Source organism: Archocentrus centrarchus, chromosome 23 (genome assembly GCF_007364275.1).
Source record: "Archocentrus centrarchus isolate MPI-CPG fArcCen1 chromosome 23, fArcCen1, whole genome shotgun sequence".
NCBI classification, from domain to species: domain Eukaryota; kingdom Metazoa; phylum Chordata; class Actinopteri; order Cichliformes; family Cichlidae; genus Archocentrus; species Archocentrus centrarchus.
The window spans coordinates 1,047,582-1,069,478 of NC_044368.1; the positions used below are offsets into that span (position 1 = coordinate 1,047,582).

The following is a 21,897-nucleotide window of genomic DNA, read 5'->3' on the forward strand; positions in this document are numbered from 1 at the left end:
GAACTCTTTGTTTCTTTCATAATGTTTAAGTGTTTTTGCAGAATTTGAATAATTAAGCAGTGATTTAATCTAATTCAACAATAAAGCGGTAAATAAATATGTTTAATAATGCTGCAGTTTAACAGTAAAAATCTGTCATTTTCTCACTGCTGTAACAAAGTAAATTAAATAAATGTACAGAGAAGTTTTTGGTAACATCTCCTCTGATGTACCGACTGTTCAAACGCACTGCGGCCCCAAACGGAGCAGGTGAGGCAGCCCGACCTGGTTTCCACCACAGACCTCTGCTGACCTCCAGCTGTGAGGAGCCAGATCACCGACTTAATGACAGACTCTGCAAATCCCAGCGGGACGCGTCGGGACCGCAGGACTGAGCCTCGCCGACGTGTTTCTGCACCCATCACACAAAGAAAAGCTTTAAAAGGATCTGCACACACACACACACACACACACACACACACACACACACACACACACACACACACACACACACACACACACACACACACACACACACACGCTCAGCTCGATGCATAAATTGACTGTATCCAAATGTGTTTTCACACCCAGAGATGGTCTGGCTGCTTGCTGCTTGGAATCATGGGAAATCTGACAGTGACGGGCAGCCGAGAAAAGGCCCGCAGCTGTCAGAGTATCTCTACAAAAATACCCGCATTGGTTTCAAAGATTAAATCAGCATCAGGAGAGCAGACAAAGGTAGTTTCTGCTGTTCTCTCTGAGCCCCGTTCAGCTCCAAATCAGTGCCATTAGAATTAAAATCAGCTAAAAGAAGCTCCAGCTCTGCTGTACTCTGATATTCCCACAGGGCTGTGCAAGCTCTGAATTCTGTGTATTTATGGAGATTTCTTTCTGATAATATCTTTAGGAACTGAAAGTCACACAGAATGATGTCAATATGTGCTCCATGTTCAGATCTGGCTGAGTTATACCCCCTGAGAAGGATTTCGGACTCAGATTTCACAGGGAGATGATGTTAATCCCATCCAAAAGCGGCTATAGATGTGTTTCTGATGGCGCTTCATCTCTGGAAAAAAAATCAGGGTAAACTGTTAATCCTATCTTCTTAATATCTCCTGTGCATTTATATCTTAGGGGTTTGTTTTAGCCTGCAGCCTCCAGCAGACAGTGGGTCAAACTGCAAAGCAGCAGAAAACTTCTCTGCAGTTGTAGAGACGCGTGCACGGGCTCTCTGTTGCATAAAGTCTCTCGTGCTTGTGTAACACTGCGATCACTCAGAGCCCCGTCCAAGTCAATAAGTTCAAAAGAGTGTACGCTAGCAAGCTACAGAGCAGCCCTGCAAACCAACCAGTGCATTTATTCATAAAAAATAAGTAAAAAAGTGATGGTTTGTTTATGTCAAAAACATAAACAGACCATCACTTCAGACTCAGCATCACACACAGCAACTAATGCAAGACTAAGAGTCGTGCTTTTCCACATTCACAGGCTGTCTACAGGACATTTCAGCAGCTTTTTCCCTCTACAGTCACGACCAACTTGATACACACGAAGAAAAATATATTACAAATTGTAATTATTAAGCCGTTTTTCATTAAACTCGCCTCTTCCAGTTTCAGACAGAAACAAACAAGGCCTTCTTCCACTAATGTACCAGAACACTGGTGGATTAAACTGAGGCCTAAACATCGGCAACTTCTCAAGCGACAGCTTCCAGGGCTGAAATGTGAAGCCACCGCTGAAGCTCCAAAAGCTGCAGTTCCTCTGGGGTCCAGCAGGGGCGCCACAGTGAGTCAGTCCCCATAGACTCCCATGTTAAAACTGCCCGGCAGAAATAAACATGTTTACAGCCTGATACAGAAACTGCTTTGGTCTCTGTGGATAATTTCCATAACAGCTGCAGAGCTACATGTTTAAATAAAGTTTGCATTATTAGGGGTGTGGCCTCTTTGACTGACAGGTGGATTGCTGTCTGCCAGGCTTCACCTGAGCTAACTGGAGTCCCTGAACTGGACCTCTGGACTGTGTTAGTGCTGTTGGAGCCTTTTGGATTTTTTTTTTTCATTTTTGGCCACAGCAGCTTTTATTCACAGTAGAGAGACAGGAAATGGGGGGAGGACACGGAGAAGGACACGCGGGGACACTGGCGACAGGCCGGGACTCGAGCCTGCACCACCCACACCACAACGCGGCATATGTATGTGGTCGCCAGCTTTACCACGAAACCACCTGGGCGCCCCTTTTGGAGCATTTTTAATGCAATTATCTGACCAATAACATGAAGTGTCTGAGTCTGTGTGATGCTCCCATACAGTCTGTAGATGCAGCTTGATAACCAACAATTTAGCACCACATCCTCTCATTCTAATATGATATCTCCACACTCCAACAACTCAACATGATTTTGGCCAAAAGTGTTCATATACAGATGTTCTCCAAGAAAATTGTGATAGAAGAAAACAAAAATTCACAAATGTGACTGGATGCTGCCTCATCAACATCTGAACCAAGCCTGCAGAAATGTAATCTGTTAATTGTTGTTCAGGCATTTCTTTCAAAACCACACATGTAAACCTCATGAACAAACGTCAGGGCAACCACACAATTCATCTTCTGGACACAATAAAGATATATACAAAAATTCATGGAAAACCATCCAAAAGTTCCTGAGATATTTTAGTCTGAATCAAAGTGGAGGATCAACCAGCCACCAAGCAACCAAGCAAGCAACGAAGAAGAAGAACTGTATTTGTCACATACATGCAGTGAAATTCAGTCTCTGCATTTAACCCATCACACATGGAGTCTGCAGCACAGACAGCACAACGTGGAGCAGTGGGCAGCTACAAAGTGCCCAGGGAGCAACACGCAACCAACCAGCTAACCCAGCATCCTCAGAGTCATAGTGGAAAAACAAAGTTTTCTTTCTTTCAAGAAGTGGAATAGAGAATAGAGTTACTGGTGTTATTAATATTCTCAAAATGTTACTATAACCCCTGAAATGTTGATACACAGTGATCTTCCTAATGTCCTGTGGGGGTCTGCTGCTGAGGCTGAAACTGCACATGTAAACAGTACAGTTACAGGTGAACATGAGCTCTCATTTGGTTTGTAAAATGTTCCTGTTCAGTGAGCAGAAGTATTTTTTCTTTCTGCTCCAGTTCATTCTCTGCTTATTTAACGGCCTGAGATGAATGAAAGAACATTCGGCGCTGCTCGGCGTCGACGCAGCCCACGACTTCACACCCTCATCCTCTCTGAGAGCGAAGTGTGATGGAGACGAGCTGCATCGAGACGGTCTGCAGAGTCATGAACTGATTCCATCCAACAGGCTCTGCAGAACCTCACGGCACCGAAATCACCAAACCAGCCCTGCAACTTTCATCGTTTTTACTCAGCGTATCACTTAAAAAGAACAAAATGGAAGCTCTGCAGGAGATATTTGATTTATTTTTAGCTGAATGCAAAATACTATCTGAACCGACTCTGTGAGGAATTACAGGCAGTATTCCAAAGGGAGAAAATGTGGCTTCATTTAACTGGAAATATACACATTTAATAAGCTAAACCAGTAAACCAGGGGTGGGCAACTCCAGGCCTCGAGGGCCGGTGTCCTGCATCTTTTAGATGTGTTCCTGAGCCAACACACCTGAATCACATATAGAAGTCATTAGCAGGACTCTGGAGAACTTGACTGCATACTGAGGAGGAAATTCAGCCATTTGATTCAGGTGTGTTGGATCAGGGACACATCTAAAACCTGCAGGACACTGGACCACGAGGCCTGGGATTGCCCACCCCTGCAGTAAACGATGGTATATTTACCGGGTTGATTATTCAAGAAATTGTGATGAGTCTTACTTTTTTGACAATTAATTCCAAGCATGAATTTAATGAGAAATTTAAATTTTACAGCCTCATAAAGAGATTGAAATCAGCCGTAAAACACAGTGTGAATAAATGTTGCTTAATCACTGTTTTACTTTACAAATACATGAAATGTGTGTAACGTGAGAGGGTTCACCTGCAGAGACTCACTGACTGACTAAAGCACGGGCTGGTTTTGGCCAAATGTTACAACAAACCTGATATCTGAGCATTATTAGATGGATCGGTGTCTGAGCCGAGGCGCCACACTCATCAGACTCAGCCAAATGTGGCCCATATGAGACTGCAGATGTGGGCATCTAGCTGCAAACCACCACCGCTGTTCTGATGGTCGTTGGACAGAGATGATCTCCTTTACTCTACTTTTAGATACTAATGAAGACAGATGTTTGAGAGGAGTAAAAGAGGCCATCTATCTCCAAGGACCATCACTGAACAGAGGTGGTGGCCTATGACACCAACTATCAGCCGCTTGTAACGGTCTTCAGATCCTTTCAGAGGGGATTCAGCTGCTCACACCTTTAATGACTCAACAGCTCTGCTGTACCTGAGACTCAATATCAGCTGTTAGAAGAGAAAAAAAACCTGCCAGATGAACCTAAAAAGAAGCACTTAAGATGACTGAGAACCTACACAGAGACCTGCAGATGTGGGTCACATCTGGGCCAAACAGTGATGTCTATGTGGCCATTATCAGCCTCCTGCTTGGTGGTGAACATAGTGGAGAACTTAACAGTAAAATATCTGCATCATGGAAATGGTCAAGTTTGCAAAGCACTGCCATCTCATACAGTACATGTAAGGTGACCTCTAACCTTGGTGTCATAGGATATGAGCACCTGTAAAGGACAAATAAACTCACCAGGTAGCCATAATTTATCAACATGCAGCGTTAGCTTGTATTTTAACAGATCTGGGGCAGAAACACGACAAGTAAAAGTGAAAGTGAAAGAAAGTCCATTTGGCAAACAAAGATATGCTTCAGTAGATGAAAGTTCAACCAATAAAAACAGCCTTAACTCTAAAACCAGAAACCAGTGGTCTAACAAACTCCTTCTTCACAGCTCAGGTTCCAAAGGTCCACTGATCACCTCCTAAAGAGGAAGCTTTGGGCTGAGCAGCAGTACTGGGATAAGATGGTGATGGTGAGACCAAAACAGAGTGAATCCTGGACTGAAATCTGTCAATAGTTTCAGCTATAGTTCTTCTAAAGTTCTTCTGCCCTCCAGTGAGTGTCCAGCCATGAAAAAATATTTTAATAAGTTCACTTTGATGCAAAGATTTCAAAGAGGGGCATTTCAAAGTTCAGGTGCAACAAATGAAATAAATATCATAATGCTGGTTTCAGAGTGTAAAAGCATGTGAAACAAAAAGACTGGATGAACCAGGGTTTTAAAGTAAAGTCTTATTTGGCTTCTTGTAGCATCAATGGAATCAAACACAGCAGAGTTCAATCTGCTGTTCAGCAGATTCATAAATTAATAAAAAGTTCCCATCCTTCAGTAACGAGTTATGAACCCAAATCATCTACAAATTCTCAGGAGAATCAAACGATCAGGCAGCAGCAAAGACTGAGAACAAAGGTGCAATCAGAGCAGTGTTTTCAGCATTCGTGTCATTTTCAGTGGGATCTTCAGTTACCGTCAGCGTGAAGGATGTTTACAAAGAGCTCAGAAGATCAAAAATCAGAAACGAGGGATGAGACTGAATCTGAATCAGCTGCTGGATACACAATAACTGGAGGGAGCAGCAGAGGAGGCGGAGGCTCCCATCTCATCGACCTCCATCAGTGCTGACACACATCTGTGACAGCATCCTCTGCGCTCCACCTCGAGGTCAATTGGAAGCCTCATCGTTAAAGATGGCTGCCCTATGAAACTCAATCAAGCGAGGCCCTCTGCGATTGGCTGCCGGGAGACCCCGCCTCCTGTGCCCGCCATTGGTGGGCCGTGACACCAACAGCAGCTCCACTCCAGTTACTACAAACAGCACACACACACACACACACACACACACTGTGTCTATTTATATCCGGGGTTAGACATGGTGAATATTATTACTGAGTAATTAAATCTGTGAGTTCATGCATGACTGATGTGGCACATGGAGTCAAACGTGCTGCTGCATCCCGTCAGCTGAGAAAATAAAAAAATAGAAACAGATTTATGTGACGCAGTTGTGCCACCTCGTCTGTGGATAATGAATCAGGATTTTCCCTCTTTAAGCCCCTAAAAATAGCTGCCACATTCAGGAAGGGGGTCCAACGCTGTCCAGAGCCACTGAACCAGCTCTTTGTACCATCATATTTCATTATTACAACACTACATTAGGCTGCTTCACACAGTGATATCTGGTCTAAATCAATAGAAGCCTGAAGTGCTGTTTTGAGTTAATAGTACATCAGGATATCCAGTAATTGGTTAGATTTTGCACAGATGGCACATTTTCCATCCTAATATGGCTGCTAATGAATTTTCTGCCTCATCAGAGCAAAACGTGTTAACTCGTCAGACGCGTGGCGTTCCACAGAAAAGGAAAACGAGGCCCTTCGTGCGTGACCTCAGATGTTTGACGGTGATCGGGACAGACTGTGGCTGGAAAAGATCCGCCTCGCTTTGACAACTGTACATCCAGTCCTCAATAAACCGCTGATGTGGGTGGACGGCGGAGCCTCCACGGGCCTCACACAGGCCTCCTTCACTGACACCAAAAAGGCCTCGGGGCCTTCCTCGTGTCAGCGCAAACATCCTCATCCCCGTTCTCTGATCCTGAAGGTGATGCACCGAAAAACTGTGATGAAGATGTCAGAGTATTGAAAGCTTTATTTATAAACGGTGGGCTCCTCGTAGCTTCCAATCTACGACCTTATCGATGGAAACTTGTTCTTTCTTTGTCCCATAACTCAACCTATTTCCTGTTCCTCTGCACTGCTGGATGCTCGTATTAAACACGAGCAGTTTATATTATAATGATGAGCTCAGTGTATGTACAGTAATCCCTGTGAGCCCAAACCTCAGGCTGCTCAAAACACTCTGTTTATCACAGTTTTTTACTCTCTTTGACCTGTATGATGTCACAGAGAGAGCACAGAAGCACCACCCTCTTTCCAAGGGGCAGCCAATGAGAAAGACGTTTTCTTAATGGGGAGGGGCTGAAGCAGTGCATTTCAGACAGGATGAACTGAGGTGTGGCACCGAGGCCCAGTGTAAGGTAAAGAACAGAGATTCATACAAAGCTGCTCCACATGATCCCTGAAATAAAACATGGAGGTGGAAAAGAGCAGAATAGATCACAAATAAATGTCAAAGTTTCTCATTTTCCATCTAAATTGATCGACAGTGAGTCTGTGCTGCTTTTATAAGAACACAAATCACAATTTTTTTCTTTGATGAACTGATATCAAATAATCATCGTGCAGAGGATTTCCTGCAGAGATGAAATATCAGAGCATGTATGATCAGAATTCATAACCACACGTGTTCGGAGCTCACGTCCAGGACGTCGGGTGAGTTTATGGATTAAAGTCTTCTAAACCAACAATGTGTTTGTTGTTCTTTAATACTTCCTGTCTACGACCCGGTGCCAAACACATCACTTCCTACAGCAGATCAGCTGCTCCGGCTCCCTCCCACAGTCCAAAGACATATTTAAGGTGATTCTAAATTGGTTGCAGGTGTGAATCGCTGACCTTGTGGGTGTGAACAGCATCCTTGCCCAGCATCAGCTGGGAGACACCTCTGCACCCCCCCCCCCCCCCCCCCCCCCCCCAAGATGGATAAGCAGTGAAAACAGAGGCTCAGAAATGTCCTCAAACAGCTGGGCACTGTAGTGACCTTTAGGTCAGAACTATTTCCAGCAGCGGATTAACCCAAATTTGGAGCTGTAGTGAAAGATTTTGGTCACACACAAAAATGCTTTAAATCCTGTAAACACAACCATCGATGTTACATGTTTGTGCGTTAGCGCTTCGGCGGGAGTGAAGAAAACAAACAGAATGTGCTGCTGCTGAACGTAAAGAAGAAAACGTGGGCATCGCTACACTTCCCACAAACCGAGACGGGTTGGTTCCCAAACTCTTCAGAGCTGCATGAACGAGTTCGAGCAGAGTCTGTCAGGGTGAAGCAGACAGGAAATCACAGCTGAGCACCAAAGCTGGAGCCAAAGTCCTAACAAACATGCAGACAAATATTCTGCCAGACTTACAGAGTCTGCTTTGTGTACATGCAAGAAGGTTAGTGAACTTTTCCTGTTACAGGTAATATTTGTGGTGGGAATACTGAATGTAGTCCCATTCAGCCTGGAGCCTGAGACAACAACAAGGTAACACAACTAGAGCAGATCGCCTCAAAAACGCACAAATCAGCCATAAAAGTCACCAAAATGAGCAAAACAGGTGCAAGAAGATGATGACAAAGAGACAGAGAACAGCCCCACAGCAAACAGGCAGACTGAGACACTAAATGATTACAAAGGCACAGTGAAACAGTGTTATAGGATAAATCTGAGCATATCTGCAGGATTTCAGCCCTCGCTCAATGAAATGAGAGAAAATTAAATAAAAACAGCCGAGGGTTAAAAGTTAAGCAGCTGAAACGGCATCACGAAGGCATCTGACATTTTGTAAATGTAGGTGTTGTGCTCTTATGTAAGTGCATTAGACACATCAGTAGCTTCTGCTTCCAAAGACAGCACTGCCACTGGGAAAATAAGGTAGGACTTTATGAAACCGTGGTTTGTGTAGGTTGGATATCTGATTGGCTGCGAGCACCGTCCCCATCATCACTCTGAGCAGCGGCGTAGGTGCCGTGACGCCCCGTGGCCGACGGTTACGGTGCCGCGCTCAAAGCAGATGATGCAGAAGTGATGGCAGCAGCCGCTCATGTGGAAACTCTGCATTAAGTCGGTCTGGTTAGATAACTTTGGACTGATGCCTCTTTGTTTGCTTGTTTTCTGCTTATTTGATTTTTCTCTCCTTGCTTGCAGAAGCACAACTGTCAAAGTGCTGAAATTCATCAGATACCAAAAATAGTCCTCAATAAAAAGGTTTGCGCAGCATTTTTATTCCCATCACTGTGAACCTTATCGCCCTTGTTTGGTTCCACACCTGATCAAACATCTTCAAATCAATTTTTAAAGCCACTTTTTTGATTTGCTTATTGATTTCAGATATAAACTAATGCTGTGGAACTGCTTAAAGCTGATGTGAGGACATGCAGTCAGAACAAGCAGAATCTGAGCTTCATAAAGGTGCTGAGGAATGAGAATGCACAGGCTGCTCGGATACGAGGTTTGAAGAAAGCTCAGAGTGCAGAGGATCTGCCCCTCATGGTTTCAGGAAGGTCACCTCAGCTTCTTATGATGCAGTCCAGCATCAGCCCATCCATACACCCCGACCTCCACCATGACCTCCACCTTACTGCAGCCACAGCTCTGTAAGTTTCACTCCTCTGCAGACGCCTCGAAACGGATACTTCAATCTCCATAAAATCATTAAAAATCATAATTAATGACATCAGAACATCTTAGGATATCTGCCATGGAAACGGGACGGGCACAAGAAACAGAACCATTAAAGTTTACCCAGAATGCATCTGTGAGGTACGGACGCTGCTCAGAGAACAAACTGGGACTCTCAGAGCGGCTGTAAAACTGATTTGGTTTCTAACTGAGCTTAATCGTGTTTTAAAACCCTGAGATCTGAATGTTGATATCTGCTGTACTCGTGGAGTTATGAGAAGTCAGAAATGCTGGAAAAAATTAAAAAGCATCAGCTGATCCCGAGGAGGTCACAGAGGAACTTCTCTCTGATTTGGTTACAGATGACAAACATGTGCTCCACATTTGATCACCCAAACTGAGGCTGAACGACAGCTGCTCTTATTCTGTGGTTATTATAAAATCGTGGCTGCTTCAGGAATGAAATAATTCAAATATTTCAAAATAAAATATTTCAAAATAAAAGACATGAATGTTGTCAGTCCACGGCTTCTTCGTCCTCCTGTTCCTTCAGCATGTAACAGCATCACAGAGAAATAATTATTTATGCTTCTTCAGCAGATCAAACTTCTGATTTTCTCCTTCCCTCTGAGCACCACAGGAAACCTGCTTCTTTGCATTCATACATTCATTACGCACAGAGTTGATTTGTGAGGACGAGTCGGCGTGGAGGTGATGTTATTGTGAATGTTGACCCCCCCTCAAGTTAGTCTGATGATCAGGAAACAGCAGCAGAGTTTATCCAGGAAGGAGATGGCAGCGGAGGGCGGGGACACCGAGAGGGATTAATTAGCATTCTCAGCAGAGTTTACATATATTTGATTAATTCGAGCCCTCACAATGCTTTCCATTTTAAAGTTAACTGCTCTTCTCCGGGGCTAGACAATTAGGTTGCATAAGCTCATCTGAGTCTTACATTTCCATGTCACAGACCTCGAGCCAGCTGAGCAGCTCAGCTGAAAACCCTTAATTATCACACGCCAATGAGGCAATCATTTTCTATTTACTCATGAACTCTCTGCTGTGCTCAGGGCTGCAGTTAATGACCCGGTACAGCCCAGGTTTAAAATAACCCACGTGAACTCCACGTCGGCGTCTTTTTTACGTAATTGTAGGTGTGCATTCACTCGGGCTGCAGGGCTTTAGATAACATGCTGCTGGATCAGTAATGCAAAGCCTGTTGGGATCACACCAAGCAGGAAGCAGAGCTGACGAACAAAAGGTGAGCTTTAACTCTGAGCTGCAGCCCAAACCACAAACTCAGGAAACAGCAGCACACAAAACGCTGCAAGCAGACTGACAACAAACAAAGAGAGCACAGGACAACAATCCAGGACACACACATGTGAACGCACACATGCCAACACAACCAGAAGCAACAAGAAAATAGAGGAACCAAAACTACAACAGAGCCCCGAACAGCGACCGTCTGCTGCAGACTTACTAACATACCACTAACACAGCCCAGTCCTCCACTGCATCACAGGAACACAACAAGTGAATTAGTCAGCATTAGTGCACACAACATGAGCTTCCTGTTCTAGACATATGAACATAGAGGCATGATAAAAATATTTCCCAGTGTGCAGGATAGTCCTATAGACTTCAGTTTCAGAAGCAGAAAGAGACCAGAGCAGCGACCATTACAGGACTCATGAGTGCAGAAAGGAACACTGAGGATGAGAACACTGAAGCTGAGAACACTGAGGGCGAGTCCACTGAGGCAGAGAACACCATGGACGAGAACACTGAGGAAGAGAACATTGAGAATGAGAACACTGAGGCTGAGTCCACTGAGGACAAGAACATGCCAAACCAGAGACATCATCATGGATGGAATACTAACCAAACTGTCTCCATTCATGCATGAGTGCAGTCTGCCTGCAGAAGGACATCTGGGTCCAGATTAGTCTGTGATCTTTTCTTGAGAACATACTGAGAACCGTTTCACACTAAACAACGATGCTGAAGAGGCGGTGAGTCGGTTAATAAGAGGGAAAGTGAGAAAATAAACACTTCTACAAATCTGATCAATGAAATTTGAAAGAGCACCATCAGCGCTCACAGTGGAGCAACTCGACCCAAAGAGCCGAGGCAGGACTCGCCTGCAGTCAGTGAAAATACTGACAGTCCTTTCTCTGAGCACTTCATCATCACTTCATGTCTTCAGCTCATTCTTCAGCACTTTAATGAAACCGATTAAAGTGACACCTTATTGCTGCCTCAAACTGACACTTCTGCATCTTCAAGTGCTTCAACTTCAGATTCTATTTTTTGTCATTTCCATTCAACTTCAACTCAACGGTCAGTGACCCCTCAGCCTCAGCGAGGTTTATCTTTAGCTCATGTTTAGCTTCTTTCAGGGCTTCAATCATACTGCTTCAGCTTTTCTCAGCATCTCAAATCAAACCGAGACCCGAGCAGCTTCCAGTGCTCCGGCTGCAGCACCTGCTTCATATCAAACTGCATTTCAGCCTCTTCACACCTGAGATGCTGCTGCAGGAAATCAGAGCTTTTGATCATTTTTGTTTAGCATTTACATAACTTTAAATGACTTTCAGCCAAAAGCACACGCATGAATCTGAGTCACAGGTGACTGACTAGCTTCGCTGGCAGGTAAATTCAAACTTTGCCTGTGGACACCTGTGCTCCTCTGCCTACGACTGCTCCTCCATACAGGAGATTGGTTCTTATGCAACGGCAGGCTTAAATCCTCCACATCAGCAGAGTGAGATTACTGTGAGAACTGATGGACAAAGCAGCTCAAATCTGAGGAACAGCCAAGATTTCTCACCTGTGCTGTATGGACGTGAAAAAAAGGGAACATTTCAGTGACTCAAAGGTGGGTTTATGACCTGTTATGAAAAGTGCAGCTTTTATAATACAGCCATCATTCCTGAACATAAACATGTCACAAAGTGATGCAGACAAATATTGGTTGGTGTGATGAGGAAGTATTTAATGACGTGGTAATTCTGCACTTCGTGATGTACTAATGCATCCTCATCAGTGCAGTTCACTCTGACTCTGCTGGAGTCACAGTGGATAAGAAACATTCCACATTTATTCCAGGTTTGGAAGCTGTAGAGGTGAAAGTGGAGCATCATAGCTTGTGTCCAGTTTTGGAGCTTTGTAATCACTTTAATTATTCGGTCCCACAGATGTTTAGAAATGATTCCTTATTTTGAGTTCCGGGTTAGGTCTGAGCTCCTTCACACTGGAGTCATACATAAATTCAAACTGACCCCCTCAGAGTCAGCTGATTATAAAATAACCAATGACTTTAGTGAATTAATTGAAGCCATGAATGTTAGAACTATTTTCAGAGTTTTTGGGCCCTCGCAGCCTCATAAGTTCAGCAAATGAACCTCCACATGAAACCTTCAGGTCTTCAGCGAGGAGAACACTGAGAATGAGAACACTGAGGACAAGAACACTGAGAATGAGAACACTGAGGACAAGAACACTGAAGACGAGAACACTGAGAATGAGAACACTGAGGATGAGAACACTGAAGATGAGAACACTGACAATGAGAACACTGAGGACGAGAACACTGAAGATGAGAACACTGAGGACAAGAACACTGAGAATGAGGACGAGAACACTGAGAACGAGAACACTGAGGACAAGAACACTGAGAACGAGAACACTTAGGACGAGAACACTGAGGACGAGAACTTTAGAAATGAGAACACTGAGGATGAGAACACTGAGGATGAAAACTTTAAAAATGAGAACACTGAGGATGAGAACACTGAGGACGAGAACACTGAGGACGAGAACACTGAGGACGAGAACTTTAAAAATGAGAACACTGAGGATGAGAACACTGAGGACGAGAACACTGAGGACGAGAACCTTGAGGCCGAGAACACTGAAAAAGAGAACACTGAGGACGAGAACACTGAGGCCGAGAACACTGAAAATGAGAACACTGAGGATGGGAACTTTAAAAATGAGAACACTGACGAATAGGACAGTGAGGACGAGAACACTGAGGATGAGAACTTTAAAAATGAGAACACTGAGGATGAGAACACTGAGGACGAGAACACTGAGGACTGAGGACAAGAACACTGAGGATGAGAAGCTTGAGGCCGAGAACACTGAGAATGAGAACACTGAGGATGAGAACTTTAAAAATGAGAACACTGAGGATGAGAACACTGAGGACGAGAACACTGAGAATAAGAACACTGAGGACAAGAACACTGAGAATGAGGACGAGAACACTGAGAACGAGAACACTGAGGACAAGAACACTGAGAACGAGAACACTGAGGACGAGAACACTGAGGATGAGAACTTTAAAAATGAGAACACTGAGGATGAGAACACTGAGGCAGAGAACACTGAGGACAAGAACCTTGAGGCCGAGAACACTGAAAAAGAGAACACTGAGGACGAGAACACTGAGGACAAGAACATGCCAAACCAGAGACATCATCATGGATGGAATACTAACCAAACTGTCTCCATTCATGCATGAGTGCAGTCTGCCTGCAGAAGGACATCTGGGTCCAGATTAGTCCAGAAAAGGACAGTGAGGACGAGAACACTGAGGATGAGAACTTTAAAAATGAGAACACTGAGGATGAGAACACTGAGGACGAGAACACTGAGAATAAGAACACTGAGGACAAGAACACTGAGAATGAGGACGAGAACACTGAGAACGAGAACACTGAGGACAAGAACACTGAGAACGAGAACACTGAGGACAAGAACACTGAGGATGAGAACTTTAAAAATGAGAACACTGAGGATGAGAACACTGAGGCAGAGAACACTGAGGACAAGAACCTTGAGGCCGAGAACACTGAAAAAGAGAACACTGAGGACGAGAACACTGAGGACAAGAACATGCCAAACCAGAGACATCATCATGGATGGAATACTAACCAAACTGTCTCCATTCATGCATGAGTGCAGTCTGCCTGCAGAAGGACATCTGGGTCCAGATTAGTCCAGAAAAGGACAGTGAGGACGAGAACACTGAGGATGAGAACTTTAAAAATGAGAACACTGAGGATGAGAACACTGAGGACGAGAACACTCAGGTCTGAGGACGAGAACACTGAGGATGAGAACCTTGAGGCCGAGAACACTGAGAATGAGAACACTGAGGATGAGAACTTTAAAAATGAGAACACTGTGGATGAGAACACTGAGGACGAGAACACTGAGAATAAGAACACTGAGGATGGGAACACTGAGGATGAGAACTTTAAAAATGAGAACACTGAGGATGAGAACACTGAGGACAAGAACCTTGAGGCCAAGAACACAGAACGAGAACACTGAGGACGAGAACACTGAGAATGAGAACACTGAGGATGAGAACACTAAGGACGAGAACACTGAGCATGAGAACCTTGAGGAGAAGAACACTGAGAATGAGAACACTGAGGATGAGAACACTGAGGATGAGAACACTGAGAACAAGAACACTGAGGACAAGAACACTGAGGATGAGAACCTTGAGGCCGAGAACACTGAGGACGAGAACACTGAGAATGAGAACACTGAGGATGAGAACACTGAGGACGAGAACACTGAGCATGAGAACCTTGAGGAGAAGAACACTGAGAATGAGAACACTGAGGATGAGAACACTGAGGATGAGAACTTTAAAAATGAGAACACTGAGGACGAGAACACTGAGGATGAGAACACTGAGAACAAGAACACTGAGGACAAGAACACTGAGGATGAGAACACTGAGGATGAGAACCTTGAGGCCGAGAACACTGAGAATGAGAACATTAAAAATGAGAACACTGAGGATGAGAACACTGAGGCCGAGAACACTGAGAATGAGAACTTTAAATATGAGAACACTGAGGACGAGAACACTGAGAATGAGAACACTGTGGATGGGAACTTTAAAAATGAGAACACTGAGGATGAGAACACTGAGGCCGAGAACACTGAGAATGAGAACACTGAAGATGAGAACACTGAGGATAAGAACCTTGAGGCCGAGAACACTGAGAATGAGAACACTGAGGATGGGAACTTTAAAAATGAGAACACTGAGGAAGAGAACACTGAGGACGAGAACACTGAGGCCGAGAACACTGAGAATGAGAAAACCGAAGATGAGAACACTGAGGATGAGAACACTGAGGACAAGAACCTTGAGGCAGAGAACACTGAGAATGAGAACACTGAGGATGAGAACTTTAAAAATGAGAACATTGAGGACGATAACACTGAGGCCGAGAAACTTGAGGCAAAGAAGCCTAAGGATGAGAACACTGAGCATGAGAACCTTGAGGCTGAGAACACTGAGAATGAGAAAACTGAGGATGAGAACCCTGAGGATGAGAACTTTAAAAATGAGAACACTGAGGATGAGAACACTGAGGACGAGAACACTGAGGACTGAAAAACACTTTTAGTCTCTATTGAAAACTGCAGCCATATTACTTTTACAGCCACTGCAGACTCACAGTCTGAGACTAAATCTGCTGATTTTGTTCAGCTCGATTTTTCCTCTGAGCATCGGTATGATGAATAAATGGCAGGAGCAGAAACCAGCGTCAGTTTGATCTGTTTCTGGTTACTCACTGGAGAAAACTTCACAAAGTGCATTATTCTGCTGCTGCTTTGAATCTGAACAATCTCCAAATAACTGAGCATTGTTTTTATTTTTACTAACCAGCTCCTCTTCGATAGCTTTGTGTCTGTTTACTTATCCATGCTGTCGCTTCCTGCGTGATTTACAGGTGAAGCAGTGAGGGAGAGAGGCGGGGCAGTGTGAAGCTGTGCAGAGACAAACTGGGAGAAGACAAAGGTGAACTGGTGGATCTACAGGTATGATTGTCATGCGACATAGACTATATTGATATAAACAATATTGTCTCATTTCGCATATAGAAATATATTGATATTTCTTAAAAACTCGATATATTGCCCAGCCCTACCTGTACAGGTTGCCAACCTAACACAGAGACAACCATATCACATTCACACCTATGGGCAATTTAGAATCACCAATTAACCTAACCGCAGTAACTGCATGTCCTTGGACTGTGGGAGGAAACTGAAGTACCCACACAGACAGGGGGAGAACATACAAACTCCACACAGAGAGGCCTGGGCCGAGGTGAATTCAAACCCAGACCTTCTAGCTGTGAGGCAGCAGTGCTAACCACCACGCCACCGTGCTGCCCTCCTTATGAAGTTATGATGGAAAAAATTAGAAAAGCACCAAATTAGGACCCACCCCTGAGTAACTCCCAGAGCTTTATGAAATGTACTGATTCTGGGTCAGGTGGCTCATGTTTATGTGGAGTGAGCCACTGAGACACGATGCTGAGCTTTACACTTCCATGAAGACCATGGTCACAGGTTTGAGTTTAGTAGGAATTTAGCGCACTGGACTGGACACTCATTCAAAGGCTAAAGAAAACCCCGTTTTTGATACCTTTAGACTCTGGATGCTAACCAGAGTCTGAGGCAGGATTTGGGGCTGAGCAAGACAACAAAGTAGCATTCAGGTACCTCGATGAGTTCTTCCTGAGATTTTAGGGAGTGTTTCAGCCCATCACCGGGCTCCTCGCCTGGTCAAAGCTCTCAGTGACGGTGTGAACAAACATCTCCAGTATGGAGAGTCCAACAGTTTCCTTACTGAAGCTGTTCATCAAGTCTGCATGTGCAGCTCTACAAACCTGATGTTGACCCAGAACCATTCCAAAGTGTTTTAATGAAAGAACCAGCCGGTCTCCAGTACAGGGGGTTAAAGGTTAAGTCCAAGTGAGCCTCCAAATACACAAATGGAAACTAGTTTTTTCCTCCATCGGCTGAGCTCAGCCCCATCTTTGCACTCTCACTGCTCTCCCACTTTTTTCAGGCAGCGGCAGAGGTTGCAGCTGAGCTCTGCCATTGTGTGTGTGTGTGTGTGTGTGTGTGAGTGAGTGAGTATGCATGTGAAAATATATTTATATATGAGTGTACATGTTATGTAACTTCCTCATTGCATTGTCTCTCCCGCTTCCAGCGTTTTCCTGTCCTGTGTGCAGCAGAGCAGGGGTGATAGGAGCCCCGGTGGGGGGGCTGCAGAGAGAAGCTCACACTAATCACCTCAGCCTATTCAGAAAAGGCTGCACAGCCTCGTTCCTGCCTTCATACTCGACTTCTGCTGCCAGTTTTAGTGCCAAAAGCCTCAGTCATGTGTCCCCAGCTGAGCCTCATAGTCACATATTTACTTTTGACAGTCGTGTTATAATCGTTGTAATCATGGAGCGCTGTAATTAGCTGTGCTGCTGCAGCTCCGCTCATATTTCCTCTCTTGCTTTCCTGTCATGCGAAGCTTTAGACGTCCCTGGATTTCATGCCTTTACAAGGTTAAAAATAGAAACAGGATAATGTAAATACTGCATATCTTACAGTTTGTGTGTTATCTGAATCTGTGGGACGGCAGCTCGGATTAGTCACGGCTGTGTTTTTAGCATCTCTCGGCTCTCGGTGAAATGAGACGTCAGTCACTCTGACAGCTGTGGACGGGTATTTCTGTCGGCACGCAAAGTTTTTTAAGCTCCTCCAAGTTTTCGAGGGCACAGCTTAAACTTGAGGCTCAAATCCCGGCGATGTGTTCAAGGTCAGAACAAAGACAACAGAGAAGAAGAAGAAGAAGAAGAAGAAGAAAAATGTGACTCACAGGTGCAGCGACAGCTGTTCAGGTACAAGTCGGCTTTAAAACATGAACTTCAGATTTGCAGATTTCTATTAAATAACCAAAATGCTGCTTCCTCTGAATCCACGTGACCGCGTCTGTACCAATAAAGTCCTTCAAGAAGCTTCTCTTCACTTGGGAACCAAGGCTGGAGGATCTAATGTAAGGTACAATATTCAGCTGCTGCAGTTATCCTCAAATATAATCACATAAAAATATAAATAAAATGTACCTATGACAGACACAGATGGTGCTGTCTGAGACAGCCATCAGCCATCAGCTACAAACCGACCCGGTCGGCTCATTTCCAGCTCCATGATTTTATTCCTGGACTGTTCCAGAGCTGCTTTGCATCATTCATAGTACACAATAATCCTCCTTTAACCTGTAAACAAGCTGTTTTAGCTCCTCCCTCTTTATGCTGCTTTCCTTCTGATTGGCTGCTCCCTGTAAACAGAAGGCTTGAACCATAGGTGGGTGGGGATTCTGTGCTTGAGACGACCATATTAGGGATGTCTTCTCTCTGTGACATCATACACTGAGCTCATTAGTAGAACATGATGTTTAACATCCAGGTGTTATTCCTGCAGTTTTCCAGCATCATCATGTAATGCATGTCCAGCAGGGGGCGACTCCTCTGGCTGTTCCTGCTCAGCTGATCTCTGAGCTCAGAAAACTCTTTCCTGTTGAGGTCATGGTCTCAGGTTTCAGGCCCATTAGAGTCACAGAGGAGCAGGAAATAAGCATGAGGTTAATGGTTTCTTTTACAATAAGAGCATTGATTTCAAAATAAAACTCACACATAAGCATTAAATGATCATAAGAAAACAGATAAAATTAACAAATGTGAAAAACAATAAAGAACTCAAATATGTGATTGAAATGATTACTATGGTTAGACACAATCAGTGCCAAACACTGTAATTTCTATTGTTTTCATTACTTTAAAGAATATATTTTATCTGTTAGAATCGCCCAAAATCTATCTGCTAATGTTCCCATCAGCTATAGTAACTGATGTGATCTGGTCCAGTTATCCCAACCACAGTGGGCTTCACAGCAGAATCCACGGATTACTTTTTATTGAAAACCTGCAGCAGAAACTGAAACAAGTATCCGACTGAGGGTTATTTTCACGGATCTGTGGATGACACTAAGCCCCGTCCTCGACAGCGTTTGTTCAGCTGCCAGCAGCAGACGGCTTTCCCTAATTGGGATCTGCAGCTAGGCGGCCAGTCCACCAGATTACAGCGACGGTGGCGCCGCCAGAGTTCATGATGCTTGGACGGCGTCCCGGTGCTCGGTTATATCCAGCTAATTGATGCGTCCAGCAGAGCAGTTTAAACTGATAAAAGCAAACAGCAGGAAAAAGGTGGAGCTGTCAGGACACCTGAGATCTAGGATGTGCGACTTTGACCATTTTATATTTGTTCTGTTTGCTTTACATTTATGTGTAGTTTTTTCTAGCTGCAGCACCTCGGGCCCTTCACCAACATGTTTGTCTACCTTTGAAAAGCACTTTTAACACTGTTTATTAACACTGTTGAAATATGCATTCAGCAGCAATAAATAATGAAAATATGATGATGGAATTTGACTTCTTTCTTTTTACTGAAATTTCACTGCTGTGAAATTCCAGATTCATCAATGACGATGGATCAATTCAAACACCTTTTTTGCTATAACACATAAATTTAACTACAGCTTTAAGGTCATGTGGTCCACACCAGACATATTAATCTTCCCCAGGAATGTAACATGATGACTCTTCGTTACTTTGCTTATGTTTGCCCGAACTGGGCCAGAACATTGAAACCAAAATGTAACCGAATAAGAAGAGCCAGCCCTAATCTGAGCCAGAGTTCGTATTTAATGTGGGACACTGAGTGGAATGACTCCTGACTGCAGATCTGAGACATGCCGACCAAGAACAAACTAGAATTGGTCCTCACCTGGACCAGCATTCATGATTCAGGCCCAGGTCTTCATCTGACCCGCGTACTGTGGGAGTGATGGCTGGGCTGCCTCTGAATAAAATGTAGCCATGTAAACAAAGACTTAGGTGAATGAACCAGAAATGGGTCCTAATTTATTGTCCCGCACACTTGCTCACATGCTATATGAAATGATGACTTCATGAAGGGCGTCAGTGCCAAATCACTGCTAGAAGCTGACCCACATCTGCATGAGAGCCGGCTCAGCCTTTAAGCCAGAAATAAGAGCGAGAGATTCCAAAAATATTCAAACAAATATGTATATTTCATGCTGGGTGATGAAAATGATCATACCACTGAACGTTTCAGAACAGGTACTAAAACATGGAGTGTTGAGATCTGAGTAGCTTTATTTTGGATTTAACTCGACTCTGTTCTCAAACTCATCTGTTAAAGGTTTTTACAGCAGTTTGGCTAATCCTGTTATTCTGTCTTTGAACAGTTAGTTTCCTCTCTGTGGACTCAGGATTGGCACAAAGACTGAAAGCAAGCAGCAAATAGCACCGACTTCTCTACAAGGACAAAAATCCATTCACAGCAGCTCTGAAGCTGCAGAAGATTCAACAAACGGAGCTGCACAGATACATGAAGTCTAAAATTGAATCCAAACTAAACCAGGAGTCAGGATATCAACAGAACCTCAAAGCTCAGCATTAAAAACCCCAAAATATGAAAAATGCAGTGACAGGTCAGCATGAAGCCTGAGCTCCAGTTTCTAGGATTTTATTTGGATGTTACTGAGCTCTGATCAGTAGGTAACTGAGTCTGTGTGATGCAACCAAGCTAGCTAACTAGCTCGATTTTAAGATTTTATTGCTTACTTTTAAAGCCTTAAACGGACTGGCACCTTTGTATCTGTCTGAGCTGCTTCACTGTCACACCCCTGTAAGAGCTCTGAGGTCATCGAACCAGCTGCTCTTACAGAGGCCTAAAACTAGACTAAAACAGAGAGGTGATCGAGCTTTTGCAGCAGCAGCACCAAAGCTATGGAACGATCTACCTCTCCATATCCGCACAGCTCAGACGATACACACATTTAAATCTCTATTAAAAACACATTTCTTTTCCTTGGCATTTGGCTGCAGTGCTACCTCCTTTTAGATGATTGTTTTATGGTATTTTATGGTACTTGTTTTAAACGTTTTAATTTTTAATTTTCTTATGTTATTTATTGTTCTTAATGTTTTTATTTATTTATTTTTATTTAATTATTTTATTTATTTATTTATATATTTTTATTTTTATTTAGTATAGTCCTTGGGGTTACAGATCTTGTACAGCACTTTGGTCAACGTCGTTGTTTTAAATGTGCTTTATAAATAAACTTGACTTGACTTGACTTGACTAACTAGCAATAGCTGATAACACCTCCCTCTCATCTGCATATTCATAGCTCCAGAAACCAACATGATGGAGGCCAAAATGCTCACATTAAGACTTTAAAGGATGGAGTCCAGATACCAGTGGGTGATGTCACGGTGGTTAGTGCCACCTTTCATGTACAGTCTGTGATTTTATGCCATATCTGTACACTGTGAACATTTAGCTTGGCTGACATTCACATTTCCTACAGCTAAACTCTACAAGAAGAGCTCACAGATATTTACCCATCATGCAGCATGTTTGTGAAGCTGAGGAACAAAAACCCTCTTCAACAAGCAACCAGGAGTGTACAGAGGAGATGGTGATGGAGGCTGTAATTACCCAGTGAAATCAGATGAAAGTAATAAAAGATGCGGGCTAGCATGTGCATTGACTTTTGGTCGACTGCATCCAGATGCTGCACTGTTGGCAGCGTGTCGGAGTAGGTGAGGCCATGTGGATCTGCAGGACAGATTTTTGTCCTGCAGCTTTCTG

At 43.8% G+C, this 21,897-nt stretch overlaps 2 protein-coding genes across 2 annotated transcripts in view; one reads left to right on the plus strand and one right to left on the minus strand.

Annotated features, from left to right (window-relative positions):
* The window catches only part of LOC115773688 (potassium voltage-gated channel subfamily A member 1), a 148,944-nt gene that overhangs the window by 10,435 nt on the left and 116,612 nt on the right, over nucleotides 1–21,897 (minus strand). The gene's annotated exons all lie outside the window — the stretch shown is intronic.
* Nucleotides 11,018–15,757, plus strand: LOC115773779 (uncharacterized protein DDB_G0290685). Its single transcript, XM_030720695.1, has 6 exons — nucleotides 11,018–11,215; nucleotides 12,751–12,932; nucleotides 13,342–13,837; nucleotides 13,891–14,175; nucleotides 14,310–14,426; nucleotides 14,657–15,757. Exons 1-6 carry the CDS (start codon nucleotides 11,018–11,020, stop codon nucleotides 15,755–15,757), a joined length of 2,379 nt encoding a protein of 792 aa, XP_030576555.1.